This window comes from Poecile atricapillus, chromosome 11, assembly GCF_030490865.1.
Source record: "Poecile atricapillus isolate bPoeAtr1 chromosome 11, bPoeAtr1.hap1, whole genome shotgun sequence".
Taxonomy (NCBI): Eukaryota; Metazoa; Chordata; class Aves; order Passeriformes; family Paridae; genus Poecile; species Poecile atricapillus.
This window is the reverse complement of record NC_081259.1, coordinates 704,868-722,515: the sequence shown is the minus strand read 5'-3', so window position 1 is coordinate 722,515 and position 17,648 is coordinate 704,868. Positions and strand designations below refer to the sequence as shown.

The 17,648-nt window shown below is 49.3% G+C and overlaps 1 protein-coding gene across 2 annotated transcripts in view; it reads right to left on the bottom strand.

Annotated features, from left to right (window-relative positions):
- Nucleotides 1-3,005: 3,005 nt before the first annotated feature.
- The window catches only part of CTDSPL2 (CTD small phosphatase like 2), a 29,069-nt gene continuing 14,426 nt past the window's right edge, over nt 3,006-17,648 (bottom strand). The window contains exons 2-13 of one of the 2 annotated variants that reach the window (XM_058846483.1): nt 15,124-15,332; nt 13,424-13,562; nt 12,390-12,539; nt 11,746-11,958; nt 10,170-10,248; nt 9,795-9,906; nt 8,882-8,968; nt 7,642-7,704; nt 7,471-7,550; nt 5,755-5,881; nt 5,394-5,489; nt 3,006-4,944 (exon numbers count right to left, since the gene is read on the bottom strand). In XM_058846483.1, coding sequence (XP_058702466.1) covers nt 4,879-4,944; nt 5,394-5,489; nt 5,755-5,881; nt 7,471-7,550; nt 7,642-7,704; nt 8,882-8,968; nt 9,795-9,906; nt 10,170-10,248; nt 11,746-11,958; nt 12,390-12,539; nt 13,424-13,562; nt 15,124-15,315 — 1,404 coding nt within the window. In that variant the 5' untranslated portion in view covers nt 15,316-15,332 and the 3' untranslated portion in view covers nt 3,006-4,878. The remainder of the gene's footprint in view (nt 4,945-5,393; nt 5,490-5,754; nt 5,882-7,470; nt 7,551-7,641; nt 7,705-8,881; nt 8,969-9,794; nt 9,907-10,169; nt 10,249-11,745; nt 11,959-12,389; nt 12,540-13,423; nt 13,563-15,123; nt 15,333-17,648) is intronic. The other variant, XM_058846484.1, reaches the window with a different exon arrangement.

Here is a 17,648-nt window from a genome sequence, read left to right as displayed (position 1 = left end):
GGATCGGGAACGGGAACGGGATCAGAACCGGGGTCGGGATCAGAACCGGGAACGGGATCAGAACCGGGGTCGGGATCAGAACCGGGAACGGGATCAGAACCGGGGGCAGGAACGGTTTCGGTATCGGCACTGCGATCCCGTCCCGCTGCCCCGCCCGCCCGGCGCTATCGCGGGGCCGCAGCCACGGGCGCCGCCCCGGCCCCGCCGCAAGCACAGCCCGGGAGCGGAGCCGAGACACCGGGCCCGGTTCGGCACTCCCGGGCTCAGCCGGATCACAGGTACCGGGCCCGGTTCGGCACTCCCGGGCTCAGCCGGATCACAGGTACCGGGCCCGGTTCGGCACTCCCGGGCTCCGGCAGATCACAGGCACCGGGCCCGGTTCGGCACTGCCGGGCTCAGCCGGATCACAGGTACCGGGCCCGGTTCGGCACTCCCGGGCTCAGCCGGATCACAGTACCGGGCCCGGTTCGGCACTGCCGGGCTCAGCCGGATCACAGACACCGGGCCCGGTTCGGCACTCCCGGGCTCCGGCAGATCACAGGTACCGGGCCCGGTTCGGCACTCCCGGGCTCAGCCGGATCACAGGTACCGGGGCCGGTTCGGCACTCCCGGGCTCAGCCGGATCACAGGTACCGGGCCCGGTTCGGCACTCCCGGGCTCAGCCGGATCACAGGTACCGGGCCCGGTTCAGCACTCCCGGGCTCAGCCGGAGCCGAGGCACTGGGCCCGGTTCGGTACTCCCGGGCTCAGCCGGATCACAGACACCGGGCCCGGTTTGGCACTCCCGGGCTCAGCCGGATCACAGGTACCGGGGCCGGTTCGGCACTCCCGGGCTCAGCCAGATCACAGGCACCGGGCCCGGTTCGGCACTCCCGGGCTCCGGCAGGCTCCGGGCACGCCACGCTCGGCTCTCCCCACGCCAGGGTCTTGTTCCCCCTCGGTCCTGCAGCAGGGAACCGAGGACAGCTGGAATCGGTCACCTCTGCACTGGCAGCTCCCCATTCCTGGCAGAATCCCGGTGCGAGGAAAAGGAGGAGAGATTCTGCATGAAGATAATAAATTCAGAACGTGTCTTTCATATAACAAATGAACGATCTCGGTAAACGCCTGTGTAAATCACTGTGCCTAGGAAAAACACAAAGGAAAAACAGAGACTTCCAAATTTATCCTCCTTTTCCTGTTCTCCATTTACCAGACAATGTAAATAATAACAGAGCTATACCTGTGGATCAAACAATGTCACAAACTACGTCCTCACCAAGTCTACACAGTTTCATGGGCTCAGGGTGCTGTGGGGATAAATCAAAAAACTGCCAGGAACTGTGCAGTAATTTGGAATATGTTAATACTGGAATATGTAATTTGGAATTCTAAGGGTTTACACAGAACATTTAAATTTTTCCTTGACAATAAAACAGACACGGTTTCTTCCACTTCAAGGCTGAAAACTGACAGGAGCAATGTCTTGACTTACAGAAAACCGAGGCTCAGTGAAGGATGATATCAGCTAAAAATGATAAAAACAGAATCCAGAGCGTAAGTATTTAATAAAACCTTTGTGCTTCTGTAGACTAGAAATGATTGCAGAAGAAACAGAAATCCATAGCACAGGACTTCTCCTCCCATCGTATTTTACAAGATTTGGCCCCATCAGTACAATGACATTTCTGCAAGTACCAAGAACAAGAACTCTCCTGCTGGTCCGTGTCGCCCTGGGGCTCGGTGCTCCCCAGCAGCCCTGGACACTCCAGCCCTGGAGCTGGGATGTTGGGAAGGAAGGGGATGATGCTGTGCAGAGCTCCTGGCACCCCCGTGGGGTTTGGTTCCACATTTCAGGGCTCTTCCCAAACCTGATCCGTCTCTGCCGTGACGCCTTCGGCTGCTGCCGCTCATGGTTTGGGAGATTCCCAATCCAGGCTGGGGACACTCGGGCTGGAGGATTTTCATCCAGCGGTGAGGAATGTCAGGTGGAGTGACTCCAGGTGGGGGAAGCAGGGACACCGAGGCGAGGGCCATTCCAGGGAAAGCAGGAGTGAACAGGAGCTGCCACCAAGGTCTGGGAGGGGTGAGTGTGCTGCCAGAACCAGGGTGCTCCAACACGGAACAGAATCCACGGGGACGTGGGAAACGGGTCACCACAACCCAGCAGAGAGCATCAAGGAAATCATTCAGGACTCTGGGAACAGGACGTGGTGCTCTCCATGACGACACGGAGCGGGAATCGCTGATCCAGCTGCACGATGCTCAGGGGGACACAGGCCACGCTCACACCTGGCTCAGCCTCTCCCGGGCACGGGGACGGTTCTGGGGACACAGCCTGACCCAGACCTCGGCACGGGAACAGGGAACTGCCCCTCGAGATGAGCACGACAGAAATAAAACCTGTGGATGAGAACTCTGCTTCACAGCAGGAAGGTTTGCAGGAGGCAGAACCACTCTGGTGGTTCAGTGATAAACACCAGTGATTGCAGCACAGGAAAATATGAATATTTAATATGTTTACTAAGCAATCTCTGTCAGTCCCGTTGTGCATCCATGCAGAACTACATCCCCTCGTTTACATTCGGGTTTCCCTCGTGGATCTGACAGGCACAACACAGACACAGCTGGAAAGTGCAACACTCCTTTGGTTTCCTCAGCTCCAGAAGCGCTTTTGGAAGGGCTGGAGCCACAGAGGAGCTGGGGATAAGGATTTTATTGGAACAGGTGAACGTCCCGTTACGGCTGGAAAAGGCCAGGAGCTAAAGCTGGGCTCGTTCTGGCAGCTGGGTGAATTTTACAGCAGCTGTGTGAGGAGGAAGAGGAGCTGGGGGGAATCCCCCGTTAGCAAAGCTTCACCGCGGAACCGAGACCCCCGGAGCAGAGCTGGGCAAGGAAGGAGCGAGGAACGGCTGCAGAGCAAGGGCAGCTCCACACGCTGCCCCTTCCAGCGTCCATCCATCCATCCATCCATCCATCCATCAGCTGCCCAGGGGACACCGCTGCACCAAGCAGATGGAAAGGTAATGTTCTGTACATTTTATTTCAATAAAGACATAAGACAAACAGCGTAAAGATGCCCGGATGCCCTAAAGATAAATACATTTAAAAGATTCTCATTAAAATGAATCTGTAGTATTTCTTTCCTGCAAGCAAAATACCTTTCTTTAAATACAAAAAAAATCAGTATTCTGAATTGCAAATGTTTTCACTTTTTTTGCAGAAAATCTGCCATGATGATTTTGTTTTTAATGAATAAGGATTTTCCACAAAACAGGCTTGCTCTACATGCTAAGTTTTAACAGTTCAGTGACACCATGTGCTAGCTACATACACAACAGATAATATAGTAAGAAAACACTCAACCTGATGAAAAGTTAAAATCTTCATTAATACACTGGAAAAAGTTGACATAACTCATGCCTTTTAAAATCAAAAATACAAAAATTAAATGTTTTGCTAAAAAGATTTTCCTTATTTTAAGGACTCATTTGAAAATGAAGCTGCATGTAATTTGTACAATAAAATTGTACAAGTAAACAGGTAATATACATAAAAAATTAATTGACATACTTTTCAATTATCAGCTGTCCACCTTTAATTTCCAATACTGTACTTTCTTATCAAGCATACAAAATAGCAAACTTCTCTTTAGAAAAAGTGCCGTTCTGTGACATCTTTTACACAAAACCAGTCCGAGCCTGTGGCGTGGTGATGCAGTCGAGAGGCAAAGCTTCCTAACTCGTACGGATTCTGCCTTCCACAAGAAGCCTGCGGGACCCCAGGGGAGGAGAGCATCAGCTGCGGGCTCTGCCCTGGGCTGGGCAGAGGGAACCCTGCCAGGAGAGGCTGCTCACGAGCAGGAGTGTCACAGGAGTGTCACAGGAGTGTCACAGGAGTGTCACAGGAGCCCCGTGGCCAGCAGCACGCTCGTCCTGCCCCAGGCACAGCAGAGGCTGAGGTATTCCTTGTCCATGTGGTGCCACTGCCAGCCGTGCTGTGTCCAGAGGACGTGCCATCCCAATGGGCTGGGATATTCCCAATATTAGTAATTCTTATCTTCGTCTTATCTAGCCAGTCTCTTGATTTTTTTGAAAAGGTTTCGACTACAGTAGAATATTACAGAAAAAAAAAATATATATATAAATGTGGGGGGGTTTTGTTGGGTGTTTTTTTTTTTTTTTTTCTTTTTCTTTTTTCTTTCTAAATGAAACTTACGTGGGCTAAAACTAGAGAATATTTTTAAACAAATATACAGGATGCAGGCAGACAAAGCAGGGAAACGGCCAGCCAACTGTTTAATAAAAAACTAATAAAATTTGGCTATTTCCAGAAAAACTATGAAGCGCCTCAACTAAAAGGAATGCATAATGAAATTCTAATCTAATACAGGTCAAAAATGTAAAAAGGTTATAAACCTTAACAGGAAAAATAAAACAACTTTTACTGGCCATTCCTGTTGAAATGAGAATCTTAAAAGTAACAGAAAAGTGGCTACAAACCCACTTAGAGCACCGAACAGAGAGAAAATCCGAGTCCATTTTCAATCTCTGTTGTATCATAAAATCCTGTGTTTCTACAGGTCAGACTGCTGGTGGCAGAAACAGAATTTTCTTTATAAACTGCAGATGTCCTGTACATAAAAAATTTCCTTGGAGTTGCACTAGTTCTAAAGACTTTTCTGTTCTAGCCTCCCTACTGCGGGTACTGGATTGTACTGATGGCGGCAACCTCAGGTGTAGAAAGTCTCTTTCTGTAACCCTTGATCACTGTTGGGCACCAAAGATAAGAAAAGCAAGACGGGGTACAAAAATGCAAAATTTCAACAGTAATGGCAATGTTTTGTATTAGTCCAACAGGGTCCTGCATTTCCTCCCCTCGGCAGTGAGAGCAAAGGCTTTAATCGGGGGGTAGCAAATCATGCAAGCGAAATCTGTCTCTGATGTGAGGCCGGACGTCTTCGTTCTGCGGGGGAAAGGGCAGGTTTAGGAGAATTAACACAGCCAGAGCCCCACTGCAGCAGGGCTCCTCCAACACCACCCCTCTTTCAACAGAACAAATAGAAAACACGAGTTCTGCCATTCCAGAGACTCAGAGAAACAACTCCATAGCATCCACAGCAGTTCAGGAGGGATTTATTGGCTTTTTAGGGACAAAGACACACAGCACGGCCAGCAACCGGCACTGGGGCACCTGAAAAATGCTCAGAGATTCCCCATTTCCTCAGGACTGATGTCACAACCCCCCAGCCCTGCCTGTACAGCACAGCCAGCAGTGACAAGTGCCCTTTTGCTGTGTGAACACGTCCCTGGATCTTCACCAGCCTCAGTGACTCAGAAACCCTTAACAATAGGTGAAAATATTAAAGGAACTCACTGACAGTTTCGGGAAAAGCCAAGAAAGCAAACACTTACCAGCTCTACGAGTTTCTCCAGAAATGGAATCAACTTTAGGAGCTCATTATCATTTTTATCCATGAACCAGCTTTCTATAGGAATTCCATTGGAAAGCTGAAGTTAAAATATGAAAAAGAAAATTAAAAAATTATCAACACACAATTTATATGTAATTTATCTACAAATACGACTTGTAAAGTAGCATTTGGGGGAAAAATGTTTCCAAGTTACAGATCCCTGAGTATTTTTCCCACAGTGTTGTTTGCAAACTCCAGTACAGAGCCCCAGACTTCCGTAAGAAGTGAAATCCAAGTGTGGGGTTCCCTGTCCCCCTGAGGAAGTTCTGCCCCCCTGAGGTGGCTCCTGGCCAGCCCCTCACCTGGTAAGCAAAGGCTTGCGGTGAATTGTCGATGATGATGGTTTTGGAGAGGTCTCTGCCCAGGATGTTCAAATCCTTGATGTAGTTCCCTTGTACACACACACAATGCTCACGGAAGAGTCGATGCCTGGCATTAAAGGAAAGCACTCATCAGTGAGACCAGGAACACAGAGCTTTGCCAAGCATTATCCACTTTGTTCTCTTCTGATCTCCTGGTGGAGAACTGCACCCTTTCTCTGTTCTCTTGAAAGCTTTTTTTCTGGTAAAATGCCCCATTCAGGTGATTCTGCAGCTCTGGGATTCTGCAGCTTGTGTTTGTTCAGGCTCTTCTTCCTGACCCCTTTCACAGACAGGCTGACAAAGGGACCCAGAACACCCCAAGGATCTGCCAAGCTGGTTTGTTGGGATTTTTTATCCCTTTATTCCATCCCAGCCCTGACAGAACAGGGTCTCCCTGTGCCACCTCGTGCCAGGACACCAAGTGTCACGAGAAATGTTTCCTCTCCTGTTACACCTCTGCTGCCAATTAACCTGTTTCCCTTATTACATCTCAAAAAAAAAGCCTCGGGGCCAAAACATCCCATCAACTCCTTCCCTTCCCATTAGCCTGCTCCCGTGTAATTTATGACAGAGGAAATGGATGGATCAACTAAAATTCCTCTGACTGAGAAAGCAGCAGCAGTAAAACTCCCATTTCATGGTGTCTCCACAGAATGATGGAGCTGGCAGATTTGGGGCTGCCCAGCCCCACTGCAGGCTGCCTGGATGTTTAAATGGAGTGCTCAGAAGCTGTACACAGTGTGCCTAATTCCAGGCAGGAGCTGAGCTCCCAACGTTGCCATGGAGGGAAATGAGCTGCTGCATTTATATTTAGAGCGTGAGTCACACGTGTGGGGCCTGACAGGCACCTGGGGCTGGTGGCAGAGCTGGGGCCAGGGCAGCCCCAGGCAGCACAGGGACAGCTCTGCAGGCTCCAGAGCCTGCCTGGCTGCTTGTGCCATCGCCTCCTGCCTGTCCCAACACACAGCAGCCAGTCCTGAGCGCTGGCACCACGTTCTGGAGGAGGCTTTGGCACCAGAGCCCCCCACTCTGTCCCCCTGGGCACCATCCTCGGGCTGTCACCTGCTCTGCCACCACCAGGGACAGGTTCCCTGGCCTGGGACACCCCTGGGACACAGCAGGGATCACCCTGGGTCAGCACTGCCAGCTACAGTCCCCCTGACAGGTGACAGGGACAGAAGCTCAGCCCCAGAATTTCCTTCTGCCTTAAGGAACTGGGAAAGCCAAGCACTTCCCAGAGAAATGAAAATCCAAACCAGCTCTAATACAAAACCAACAGACAAATGACTTAGAGATTGAATGAGAATTAAAAGCACGCTGATTGTAAAAGCTACACAAATCAGAATTTATAATAAATAACTCAAGTTTGAACAGTTTAAAAGTAATCAGGTACTCATTTCATTTCCTTTATTTGCAGTGTGTATTCCAAAGCCCATTTCTGATCCCCAAGAGGTCGTTTCCCACGAGCCAGAGACTGAACAGGGCCAGCTTTTGGCCTGGGGTTATTTTATCACAAGGCACCATCAACTCCATCACTTCAGTCCATTGTTCTCCCTCTCTTGGCCCAGGCCAAGCCCAAGGGATGAGCCAGGGAGACTCTGCAGGGAGGAGCAGGTCCCACCCCACCCCACTGCTCACCACACTGCTCTGCTTTACCTGACCAGCTGCTTCTTGGGGTCCAGGATGTTCAACAGCTTGTCTGCATACACCTTCTTAGAAGCAGTGAACAGGATGATCTGGGGATTGGAGGGGAAAAGGTCACCACTGGAGGTACAAGCAGGCAGGATTTCAAACAGGGAATTTGAAGGTGGTTTCTGACAGTTTTACCTCATAAATCTGAGACATCCGCTCCAGGAACTCTCGGAAGAACGGCCTTAGCCGCACGTACACCTGCAGCAGAGAGGGGCTTCAGCAAACACTCCCAGCCCTGCAGACACCCCAGCACGTCCCTCATGGTGCACAGCAGCTCAAAATCAGCACCAGAAACCCCAGAGACACCACAATTCCAGCACAGCAGCTCAAAATGAGCACCAGACACCCCAGAGACACCACAATTCCAGCACAGCAGCTCAAAATCAGCACCAGAAGCCCCAGAGACACCAGAATTCCAGCACAGCAGCTCAAAATGAGCATCAGAAACCCCAGACACACCAGAATTCCAGCACAGCAGCTCAAAATGAGCACCAGAAACCCCAGAGACACCAGAATTCCAGCACAGCAGCTCAAAATCAGCACCAGAAACCCCAGAGACACCAGAATTCCAGCACAGCAGCTCAAAATGAGCATCAGAAACCCCAGAGACACCAGAATTCCAGCACAGGAGGTGAAAATGAGCACAGGAAACCCCAGAGACACCAGAATTCCAGCACAGGAGGTGAAAATGAGCATCAGAAACCCCAGAGACACCAGAATTCCAGCACAGCAGCTCAAAATGAGCACCAGAAACCCCAGAGACACCAGAATTCCAGCAGCTCAGAGGGGAGCAGGAGCACAGGAGCATCAGCCTTAACACATCTACTGGCAAATGGGATGGAATTAGAAAACAATTTAGTAAAACACAGAAGTTGGGCAATCTCTAAATGGAAAATGGAACTGGTTGCTTGGACTGAACACCCTGACTCGGCTCTCACAGCAGGGCAGCAGCAGCTCCAGCCCCAGATACAAGAACTAAATCCTCTCCTTAATAACCACCACCAAGTGCCTGAGCCTGGGGGTGTCAGAAGTGACTCAGGAAAAGGCTTCAGCTGTTTCTGTATTTCCATAAACTCCAGCACCACCACAGAAACCATTCCCTGTGAGGAGCTGTGCAGCCCCAAGAGGCCCCAGCCAGGAGGGCTCTGCCTCTCTGACTCCAGTAAAGGATTTGGGCTCGTGGGGAGGAGCTGCAAAGGGGAACATTTGAAGTGAACACAGAATTTCCTGCCAGATCTGACAGCTGCACTTTACCACCAGACAGGTGTAAAATGCCAGGCTGCTGCTCCTCTCTCTTCAAACGAGCTGGGAACAACCACACACAGCAAGGATTCCCACAAAGCAGAAGAAAAAAAGTTTCTGTTTTTCTGTTTACCTGGTAAATGACATCTTGAAAAAGAACTGGAAAAGTGAGTGCAGCATCTTCTAATTCATTTAGACTACAGTGCACTAATGTTTCATCCTAGAGAAAAGTTACATAAAGAGTGTGAAAAAACAATGTGGAAAATAGAAGTAGTTTCTGCATTTTATGTTTATTTTAAAGCAGGTTTATTTAGAATGGATGATGTGCTTTTGTGCAAGTGCTGTCAAGATTGAAGAAAATTCTTAGGATGAATTAAACATTTCATTATTCTTGTAATTTTTTTTTTAATTGTCACTAAAACTGTGTGCTGGGGGTGTAGTCATAAGGAGATATTTTATTTTGTAGGCTCTTGTCTCATTCAGTTCCAGCCTCCATCTTTCAGTGTGAATAATGAACCCATTCCTACGATCACAGGCCCAACTGATGCTGCTCAAAAAATCACAGCACCATTAACAGGGTCTGAAACAACTTTCAAAACAGAGACACTGAAGCAAATCACCACCAAGACAAATACATTTCATAGCAGTATTTCAAAAAGTAGATTTGTGCCCTTTAAAAATGTTCTAAAAAAAGTCAAAGTTTAATTTTTCATCAATCTTGCTGAAAGACTCATAACTGAATTCTCCTCTTTTTTCCACCTCATTTTTCCCACACTGGATCTAGGGAAGCTTTATGGGGACAGAACACTGTTTGAGATGTTAAAAATGAAAAGCTTTTTCTTTTTTTAAGCAGGATGCAAGTATTTAACAAATGCAGCTCACATTCTATTCCTACCACAATTAATTCTTTTTCAACTATTTTTAACTAAAATTATGCAACATTCACCAGTCTTTGTTTAAAGCAAGCATAACTGATTTCCACAAGGAAGAAAATAAGGGAAATGCTCCATCCCCCTGCTTTGGTTTGTGTTTATAAAGATATTTACCAAGTCTAGAACTAATGAGAACTCTGGTGTGCTTCTGGTTTTCAGTGGGAGAGCTGGCTTCCTGTTCAGCTGCTCTTCTGTTAGTGGGGGGACATGTTTGATGAAATAGTATCTGAAAAGAACACAGATTGTGCTGTAAAAATGTACATTACTGAACTGCAGTGTTCAATGTGCAATGTTGCAACTCAATATTTGAAATATTTAAGGCACAAGAAGTGTTTTAAATTGAAATAAACCCCACATGAGCAGACACATAATTTTTTTTTTTAAGAGCTTTTATGGTAACATGAAAATGATCTAATTAAAATACAAGTATCTTAATTCAATACCCCAAACAATTAATTTACTATTTCCAGGAGAAACACTGGCACTTACGGATCAAAGACTTCCCAGTCCTCTTCATAGGTGGCTTCTGCATGAGCTGATGAGTAACCACTGTCTGGAGATACTGGTGCTGAAATTCAACCAAAATGACCAAAACAAAAAATAAAACAAAAAACCACGAGAGCTGGTCTTATTAGTGCAGTTCTTTAAAGTGACAACTTGCACTTGAGACACCAGGGAGGAGAACAAAGTGTCCCTCCAGCCCCACCTCCCCTGGCAGGGGCTCCTGCAGCCAGAGCAGCCCCTCTGCTCAGGGCTCACATTCACCCCTCCTGAAAAGCTGCTCACATCCAGAGCCTGCAGGCTCTGGGGAGGGCTCAGCCCAGGATCTGATGCTGCCCATGCACACAGAGCCTGAATTTTATGGCTACGGTTTTTGGCAAAAAAATAAAGATGCTGTCTTCTGAAGAAAATATGGCAAATGAATGTAAGGACCCGTGTGATTCTCAGATTCTCAGTTACCATGTGGTTCTAATGCAAAACATCAAAATGTAGCCAATTCCTCACTGGAGATCAGCAAGTCCAGAGTGTGCAAGTTCAGTGTTAATAATAATTCCTTTCCTCTGGAATCTCTGCTTCCATGGGAAGAAGTGTTCAGAGGCCAGCTGAGTTACACCAGGAATAGACAAGCCCTGCCAAAACTGTCTGTGGTGCATAAACCAGATGTGTCTATCAACCACAAAAATCAGAATTAACACTGTTTGCACACCCCAAGGGGAGGTGGCACAGGAGTCCCTGCCGAGGTGCTGGACTCTCTGGGAGCACTGTCCCTGTCCCTCAGCCAAGGGGAGGTGGCACAGGAGTGCCTCATGGCACTGTCCCTGTCCCATGGCACTGTCCCTGTCCCTCAGCCAAGGGGAGATGGCACAGGAGTGCCCCTGTCCCTGTCCCTGAGCCAAGGGGAGGTGGCACAGGAGTGCCCCATGGCACTGTCCCTGTCCCATGGCACTGTCCCTGTCCCTCAGCCAAGGGGAGATGGCACAGGAGTGCTCCATGGCACTGTCCCTGTCCCTGAGCCAAGGGGAGGTGGCACAGGAGTTCCCCATGGCACTGTCCCTGCCCCATGGCACTGTCCCTGCCCCATGGCACACCCCTGCTGCTGTCCCTGTCCCTGAGCCAAGGGGAGGTGGCACAGGGGTTCCCAGAGCCCCATCCCTGCCCCATGGCACACCCCTGGCGCTGTCCCTGAGCCAGGGGGAGGTGGCACAGGGGTGCCCCTTGGCACTGTCCCTGCCCCATGGCACACCCCTGGTGCTGTCCCTTAGCCAAGGGGAGGTGGCACAGGGGTTCCCAGAGCCCCATCCCTGCCCCATGGCACACCCCTGGCGCTGTCCCTGTCCCTGAGCCAAGGGGAGGTGGCACAGGAGTGCCCCATGGCACTGTCCCTGCCCCATGGCACACCCCTGGCACTGTCCCTGAGCCAAGGGGAGGTGGCACAGCAGTGCCCAGAGCCCCATCCCTGCCCCATGGCACACCCCTGGCGCTGTCCCTGAGCCAAGGGAGGTGGCACAGGGGTTCCCAGAGCCCCATCCCTGCCCCACGGCACACCCCTGTCCCTGTCCCGTACCCGTCAGCGGGGGCAGGTCGCGGTCCCCCGGCTCCTCGGTGTCCCCCAGGCCGTTGTTGACAGCCCGGAGCTGCAGGGCCTGCCCGGGGAAGGCGGCGCCGTTGGTGGAGGTGGCCGTGCTCGTGGTGATCTCGTCCACCTGCTCCATGTCCAGCTGCTTCACGATCTCCTCAGCTTCCACAGCCTGGCCCGGAGAGTCGGAGCCCGATGTTCCTGGGGGGCATTTGCAAACACTCCTGAGCTCCCTGTCATCATGCTCACTCACACACAAAGGATCACAGAATTCAAGATATCTGCACTGATTCGTGCCACAAAAACAAGAACCAAACCAAAGACCATGACAGTGACTTTAAAACATGTTTAGGACAAGGAATGTTTTTTTTTTCCTTCTCCTTATTTTGTTTACTGAAAGGTGCACCACTAAACACACCCTATGAAAGACATGTTTGAATGCTTTTAAATTTCCTTCATTATCCATCAAGCCATCCAAGAATTGAGGAGCTTTTTTTGCCTGGCAGCAGTAACTCTTGGTTTGTAAACCAGAATAAAAAGTGTACTGTCACTCAAAGCAGCTATTTCATACAAAAATCTATCACCTTCACTATCTATCACTTAAGACTATTGGCTTTTTGAATAATACTCACCATTTTTATTTGCTGGTGAAAAAAAATTGAAAACAGGAGAAAATATGGTTCCCAGTAACGTTGTTCGTGGGGGGCTGCCTGTGGTAGGGTTATCTTCCAATTTTCCATTTTGCTTTACGTGTTGGTTCGTCATCTCATAACTTCCAGCTTCTGGAAAAGAAAAAATACAAGTTTGAACACCACCCAGCTGGGCTTCAGCTGCCTCTGTTCCTTTATGGTCAGCATTTGCACTCTAGGGGTGCACTCTTGCTCCTGGCTCAGCTGGGGCCATGAGAACCAGCAACTTTCTACCAGCAAAAACCCAAAATGTGCATTCTCAGCAGCCACACGAGGCAGCAGAGGTGTGAATCCTGGCAGGGATCTGGTGGGAGCAGCCCCGGAGCTGCCAGTGCCAGGACTCCACTAGAGGGAGGCAGGAGAAAGGGTCAGAGCTCCCTGGCTGAGCCTGCAGCTGCTGCAGAGCCCAGCGTTTGCTCCTCTCCACACACACAGGCACAAACAGCTCGGAAGGGAAAGAACTGGCAGCTGCTATCACTGATAACAAAGGGCAGAATTAAATGAATATCCAGATTACACACCTGACACGGCTGATCTCTGAATGTTAGGACAGGTATGTACATCCCACAGCTCAAATCCCTGCCTCACAACTCTGACAGAATGTGTCTGACAAGTGCTTTCAGCATCTAAGGACACCTGCTTACTTCCACAAACCTCAAGAGCTGGGAGGTCTAAAAGGTTTCCCTTTTATTTGTGAGAAAATGGGAGAAGAGCTAAATCAAATTACTATGGGACTTTTAGAATAATAATTAAAATTAAAAAAAAAGTTAAATTAGCTGCAAAGCATCTGCTGCTGGTCCCAGCTGTGGATGTGTCTGGGGGGTGATGGAAGTGCTGCTCCCACCCCTGGAAATCCTGTTTTGCCCTGCCAGAAGCCCAGGAAGCTCCCCCACTGCAGATCAGCCTGGATCAGGGCACAGCTGGGAGATGAGGGAACTGTCCCTGCCCTGCTGGGCACAGTGTGAGCATTTGCCAACCTCCATTCATCTGACTTTTCCGCCGCACTCGCGACAGCTGCTTGTTGGGCTTCTCTCCCGTCTGGGGCGTGGAGGTGATCAGGTTGTTATCGATATCCCGCTCAATCCGACTCCTCTTGCTGGGATTTTCTCTTTCTTCCTTAAAATAGAAAAGAGGGAAAAAAGAAACGTACTGAGCAGTGCCTCTTTCTGCATGGAACAGACCAGAGAATGTTATCTCCAGTAGAAAGTTCACAAAGATCCCTTCACTGCTCCACTTCCAGATGCAGAACGTGCAACAAGTGTCTGGCCAGCTGGGATTTCACATGAGTTTAACCTAAGGTATGGGGAATGAAAACTGTACACAGAGCTGCTGGAGTAGAAAACTTGTCTTTACAGCCAATCTATAAATATTCCAGTGCTGCAGAGGCTGGGAAACGCAGAGACAAAGCTACTAAAATTACCTTGATTTCTCTGCCTGTTAAATGCACAGGAGGTGAACTGCCCAACAATATCCAGTGTGACAATCCAAAACTGTACAGGGCAAAACTGAGCTGTGAAAAACCCAAGGATTCTCCTTACCTGGAAATAAATGACTGCAGCACTCATGGGAATGAGACAGAACCAAACAGTTTTGCACATCTTCTGTGCATGGCTCTTTGTGCAGGCACACATTTATGACAGGTTTCTTACCCTTTTCCCCCAAAACACCTATGACAAGTCGGTAAAGTGTTGAAATTTTATCAGATTTTTATGTAGCTGATCTGGAATACACTGTAAATGAGTTATGACTTCTTGGATAGTCTTCTTTCCAATCTGCAGTTACATAATGGCAGTGTCTGAGGGCTGGGATGGATGATGTGGGGTTTTTAACTGGCCTCCATCTGGAGAAAAAAAGCCAGTTTTTGTAGTAATTGCAAGGTTACATTCAGCCTACCAAAGTTTATATATATGTATGTGTATACACACACACACACATATATATGTATGTATGTATATATATATTTATATATATTTATACATATATTTATATATATGTATGTATATATGTGTGTGTATATATACACATATATACATAAATATATATATATATATATATATAAGTGTGTGTGTGTATTTTTCAGCCTCAGAAGTCCTTGCAGCACATGCAACAGGTGTTGACCTGTGCAGGTCAGTAAAGCTCAGCTTTCCAGCTGCACCAGGGTGTGAGATTTTGTGTTTTTCCCCCACAAGATGTGGATGTGATGCTCCAAGCAGGGCTCACTGCAGGAATCCCTGAGCAGCTGCATCAGTTCCATGGCACTTGGATTTGTGAGGTTTGACCTCCATTGATTAAATGACTCCTAAACAATTTTGAATAAAATTGCCAGAAATAGTCAAGAAATTAATGCCTACAGACTGGCTTTTCTAAGTTCTTAGCACTGGTAATTCCTTGAATCTGGATTCAAGGAATCCTTAAAATAGAAATGAAGAATGTGGTGAATTTATTTGACATTTTCACAAAGAAACACCAGGTAATAAAGCCTGTGATTTGTCAGCCTGCTAATTGACTCCTGAAGGTTTCAGAGTCTGCTTTACCTGACACAACTCACAGGCTCTTGTTGCCTTCCGACTCTTTACGTTTTGCTCCCACCACACAATTAATTCTCAACAGAACTGCTTTTCCATCAAATTGGAAGTGATTATGACCCACTTGAAAGCAAAGCCTGCAGCCGGCGTACCTTGGGTGTGCTTCCTTTAATGAACTTTTTGATTGAGGACAAGAGGCCGGTCTCATTTTTGGGTGGTTTTCCCCCGCCGCCAGGTAAGGGCTCCTCCACCTCCGAGTGTTTCCGCTTGGCCCGCAGCGCCCGCTGCGTGTGGAGCTGGTTGGACTGCTGGGCAGCTTTCCGTGTCCTCAGCCTCATCTTCATGGGTACCACATGGAAAGCTGTAAAGGGAAAACCAGGAATCCTCCATTGAGGAAACGTGTTCAGCTCCTGAATCTGAAGAATTACGTAACGCTGGTGGTGCTGCCGACGCACGGAGCGGCTCCCTCAGCCAGAGCAGCAGCACAAACACATGGACTGTGGTGGCCATGGATCCATGGATCCACATCCCTGAGCCTGGCACAACCAACCTGCTCAGGTCATGGAGTCCAAGGTGTGAACAATCACACCCTGTCAGCCAGGAGGGCGTCAACAGCCTCGATGAAAGGATTGATTGTGGGGTGCCTGCTGTCTGCACCCCCAAATGATTGGACTCTGTGACCCAGGAAGTTCTTTCCTCTCTCTGTTCCTCAAAATACTTCACTGCAAGTCTCCACATTACACTTGAGATGAGGCATAAATCGAAATTCTGCCAAGTGCTCGCAGAAGGAACCGTGAGCTTGTGCACTCAGAGCAGCTCTGCAAAGGAACCCAAACTGAGCTTCAACACAGCGGGCTTTGGGAACCACATCACACCTTGGCACACTCAAGGGCAGTGTTTATTAAAGCAGAGTCAGAGGCCATTCCAGGGAATGCATCCCATTCATCTCCAGCCTCCAAGTGGGCTGCTGGTCCTGTCACACCCCAGCCTCAGTGGCACTGCTCTCTGGGCTGGGGATGTGCCCTCTGCAGCTGCCTGGAGCTGGGCTGCTTTGAAGGGGACTTCTCGTGCTTAAAGTCATTCTTATGATGGATCAGGAGCAGAAAAATGAAGTAGCAAGAAATCCACCTGAGGTGTAATGCACAGAAATACTGGAAAGAAAATAATTTTCCTTTTCTAGCTGAAATTATGACAAAAAACAGGTTTTAAAAGACAAATCGTATGGTTATCACTACAGGAATCAGTACCTGCCTTTCTGGAGTCCATTTAGCGTGGATCCCATTGCTGCAGAGACAGAATAAACAATCTGCAACATTCACCATGTAAGTAATGTCACAACAGGTATGTTGTTGAGGAGAAGGCAAAGGTGGCACTGGGATGAGTCACAGACAGGGAAATACTGATAATATTTTAGAAAGCCAGTGCAAAACCTGTTCCACAGCCGTGTTTGTTCCCAGGTAAATCTCAGTCTCACACAAAGGTGCTGCAGCTAACGAGGAATGACCCGAGCACTGACACTGCTGTCAGACTCAGCAAGGAAAGTTCTCCCTGGCTATTGCCAAGGGTGAAACACGATGTTACACAGAATTACTACATGGAATATTCACTGTAACTGCCAGCAAACACGGGGGGTCATTCTCCACAGCTCCATGCTCAGCATTTCCCCCAGTGGTCAATGCAGCAAGAGGAGGCAGCTCAGTCCAGCTGCCCCAGCACTGCAAGGCACCCACAGCCCCAGGAGCCACATCCCCAGGGCTGTTATTGCTGTTATTGCTCCCCAGCGCTGCCCTGGGCAGCTGTGCCACGGCTGGACAGCCCTTTCCATGATGAAATATTCCAAATATCCACCCTGAGCCTCCCCTGGCCCAGCCTGAGCCCGTTCCCTCTTCTCCTGTCCCTGTTCCCGGGAGCAGAGCTCAATCCTCTCTGGTGTCCCTTCCTGTCAGGGATTGTGCAGAGCCAGAAATTCCCCCTGAGCCTCCTTTGCTGCAGCCTGAGCCCCTTCCCAGCTCCCTCAGGAATTCTCCAGCCCCTTCCCAGCTCCCTCAGGAATTCTCCAGCCCCTTCCCAGCTCCCTCAGGAATTCTCCAGCCCCTTCCCAGCTCCCTCAGGAATTCTCCAGACCCTTCCCAGCTCCCTCAGCCCCTCCTCACAGGATTTATCCTCCAGACCCTTCCCCAGCTCTGTTGCCCTTGTCTGGACACACTCCAACACCTCAGTCCCTGCTCCTGTCCCTCCTCACTCCAGATCTGTCTCCTCCTCAGACACCTGAGCAGCTCACTGGGGTAACAGGGAAAATCCCTCCATTTTTATACCCTCAAATCAGTTTGAGAGGGGTTCCCAGGGGGCATCTGAGCAAGGCAGCAGCGTCAGTGAGTGACACAGCTGGACATCACACAGCCTGTGCAGACTGTGGGCTCTGGACAGCTGGACAGGACACAGTGTCAGGGTGACAGGACAGTGTGAGGGTGACAGGACAGTGTCAGGGTGACAGGACACACTGCAGGGGTGACAGGACACACTGCAGGGGTGACAGGATGGCAGCAGGGGTGACAGGACACACTGTCAGGGTGACAGGACACACGGTCAGGGTGACAGGACACACTGTCAGGGTGACAGGATGGCAGCAGGGACGGAGCACTCACGCTGGTGGAGCTCTGGGCTCAGGCAGCAGGGG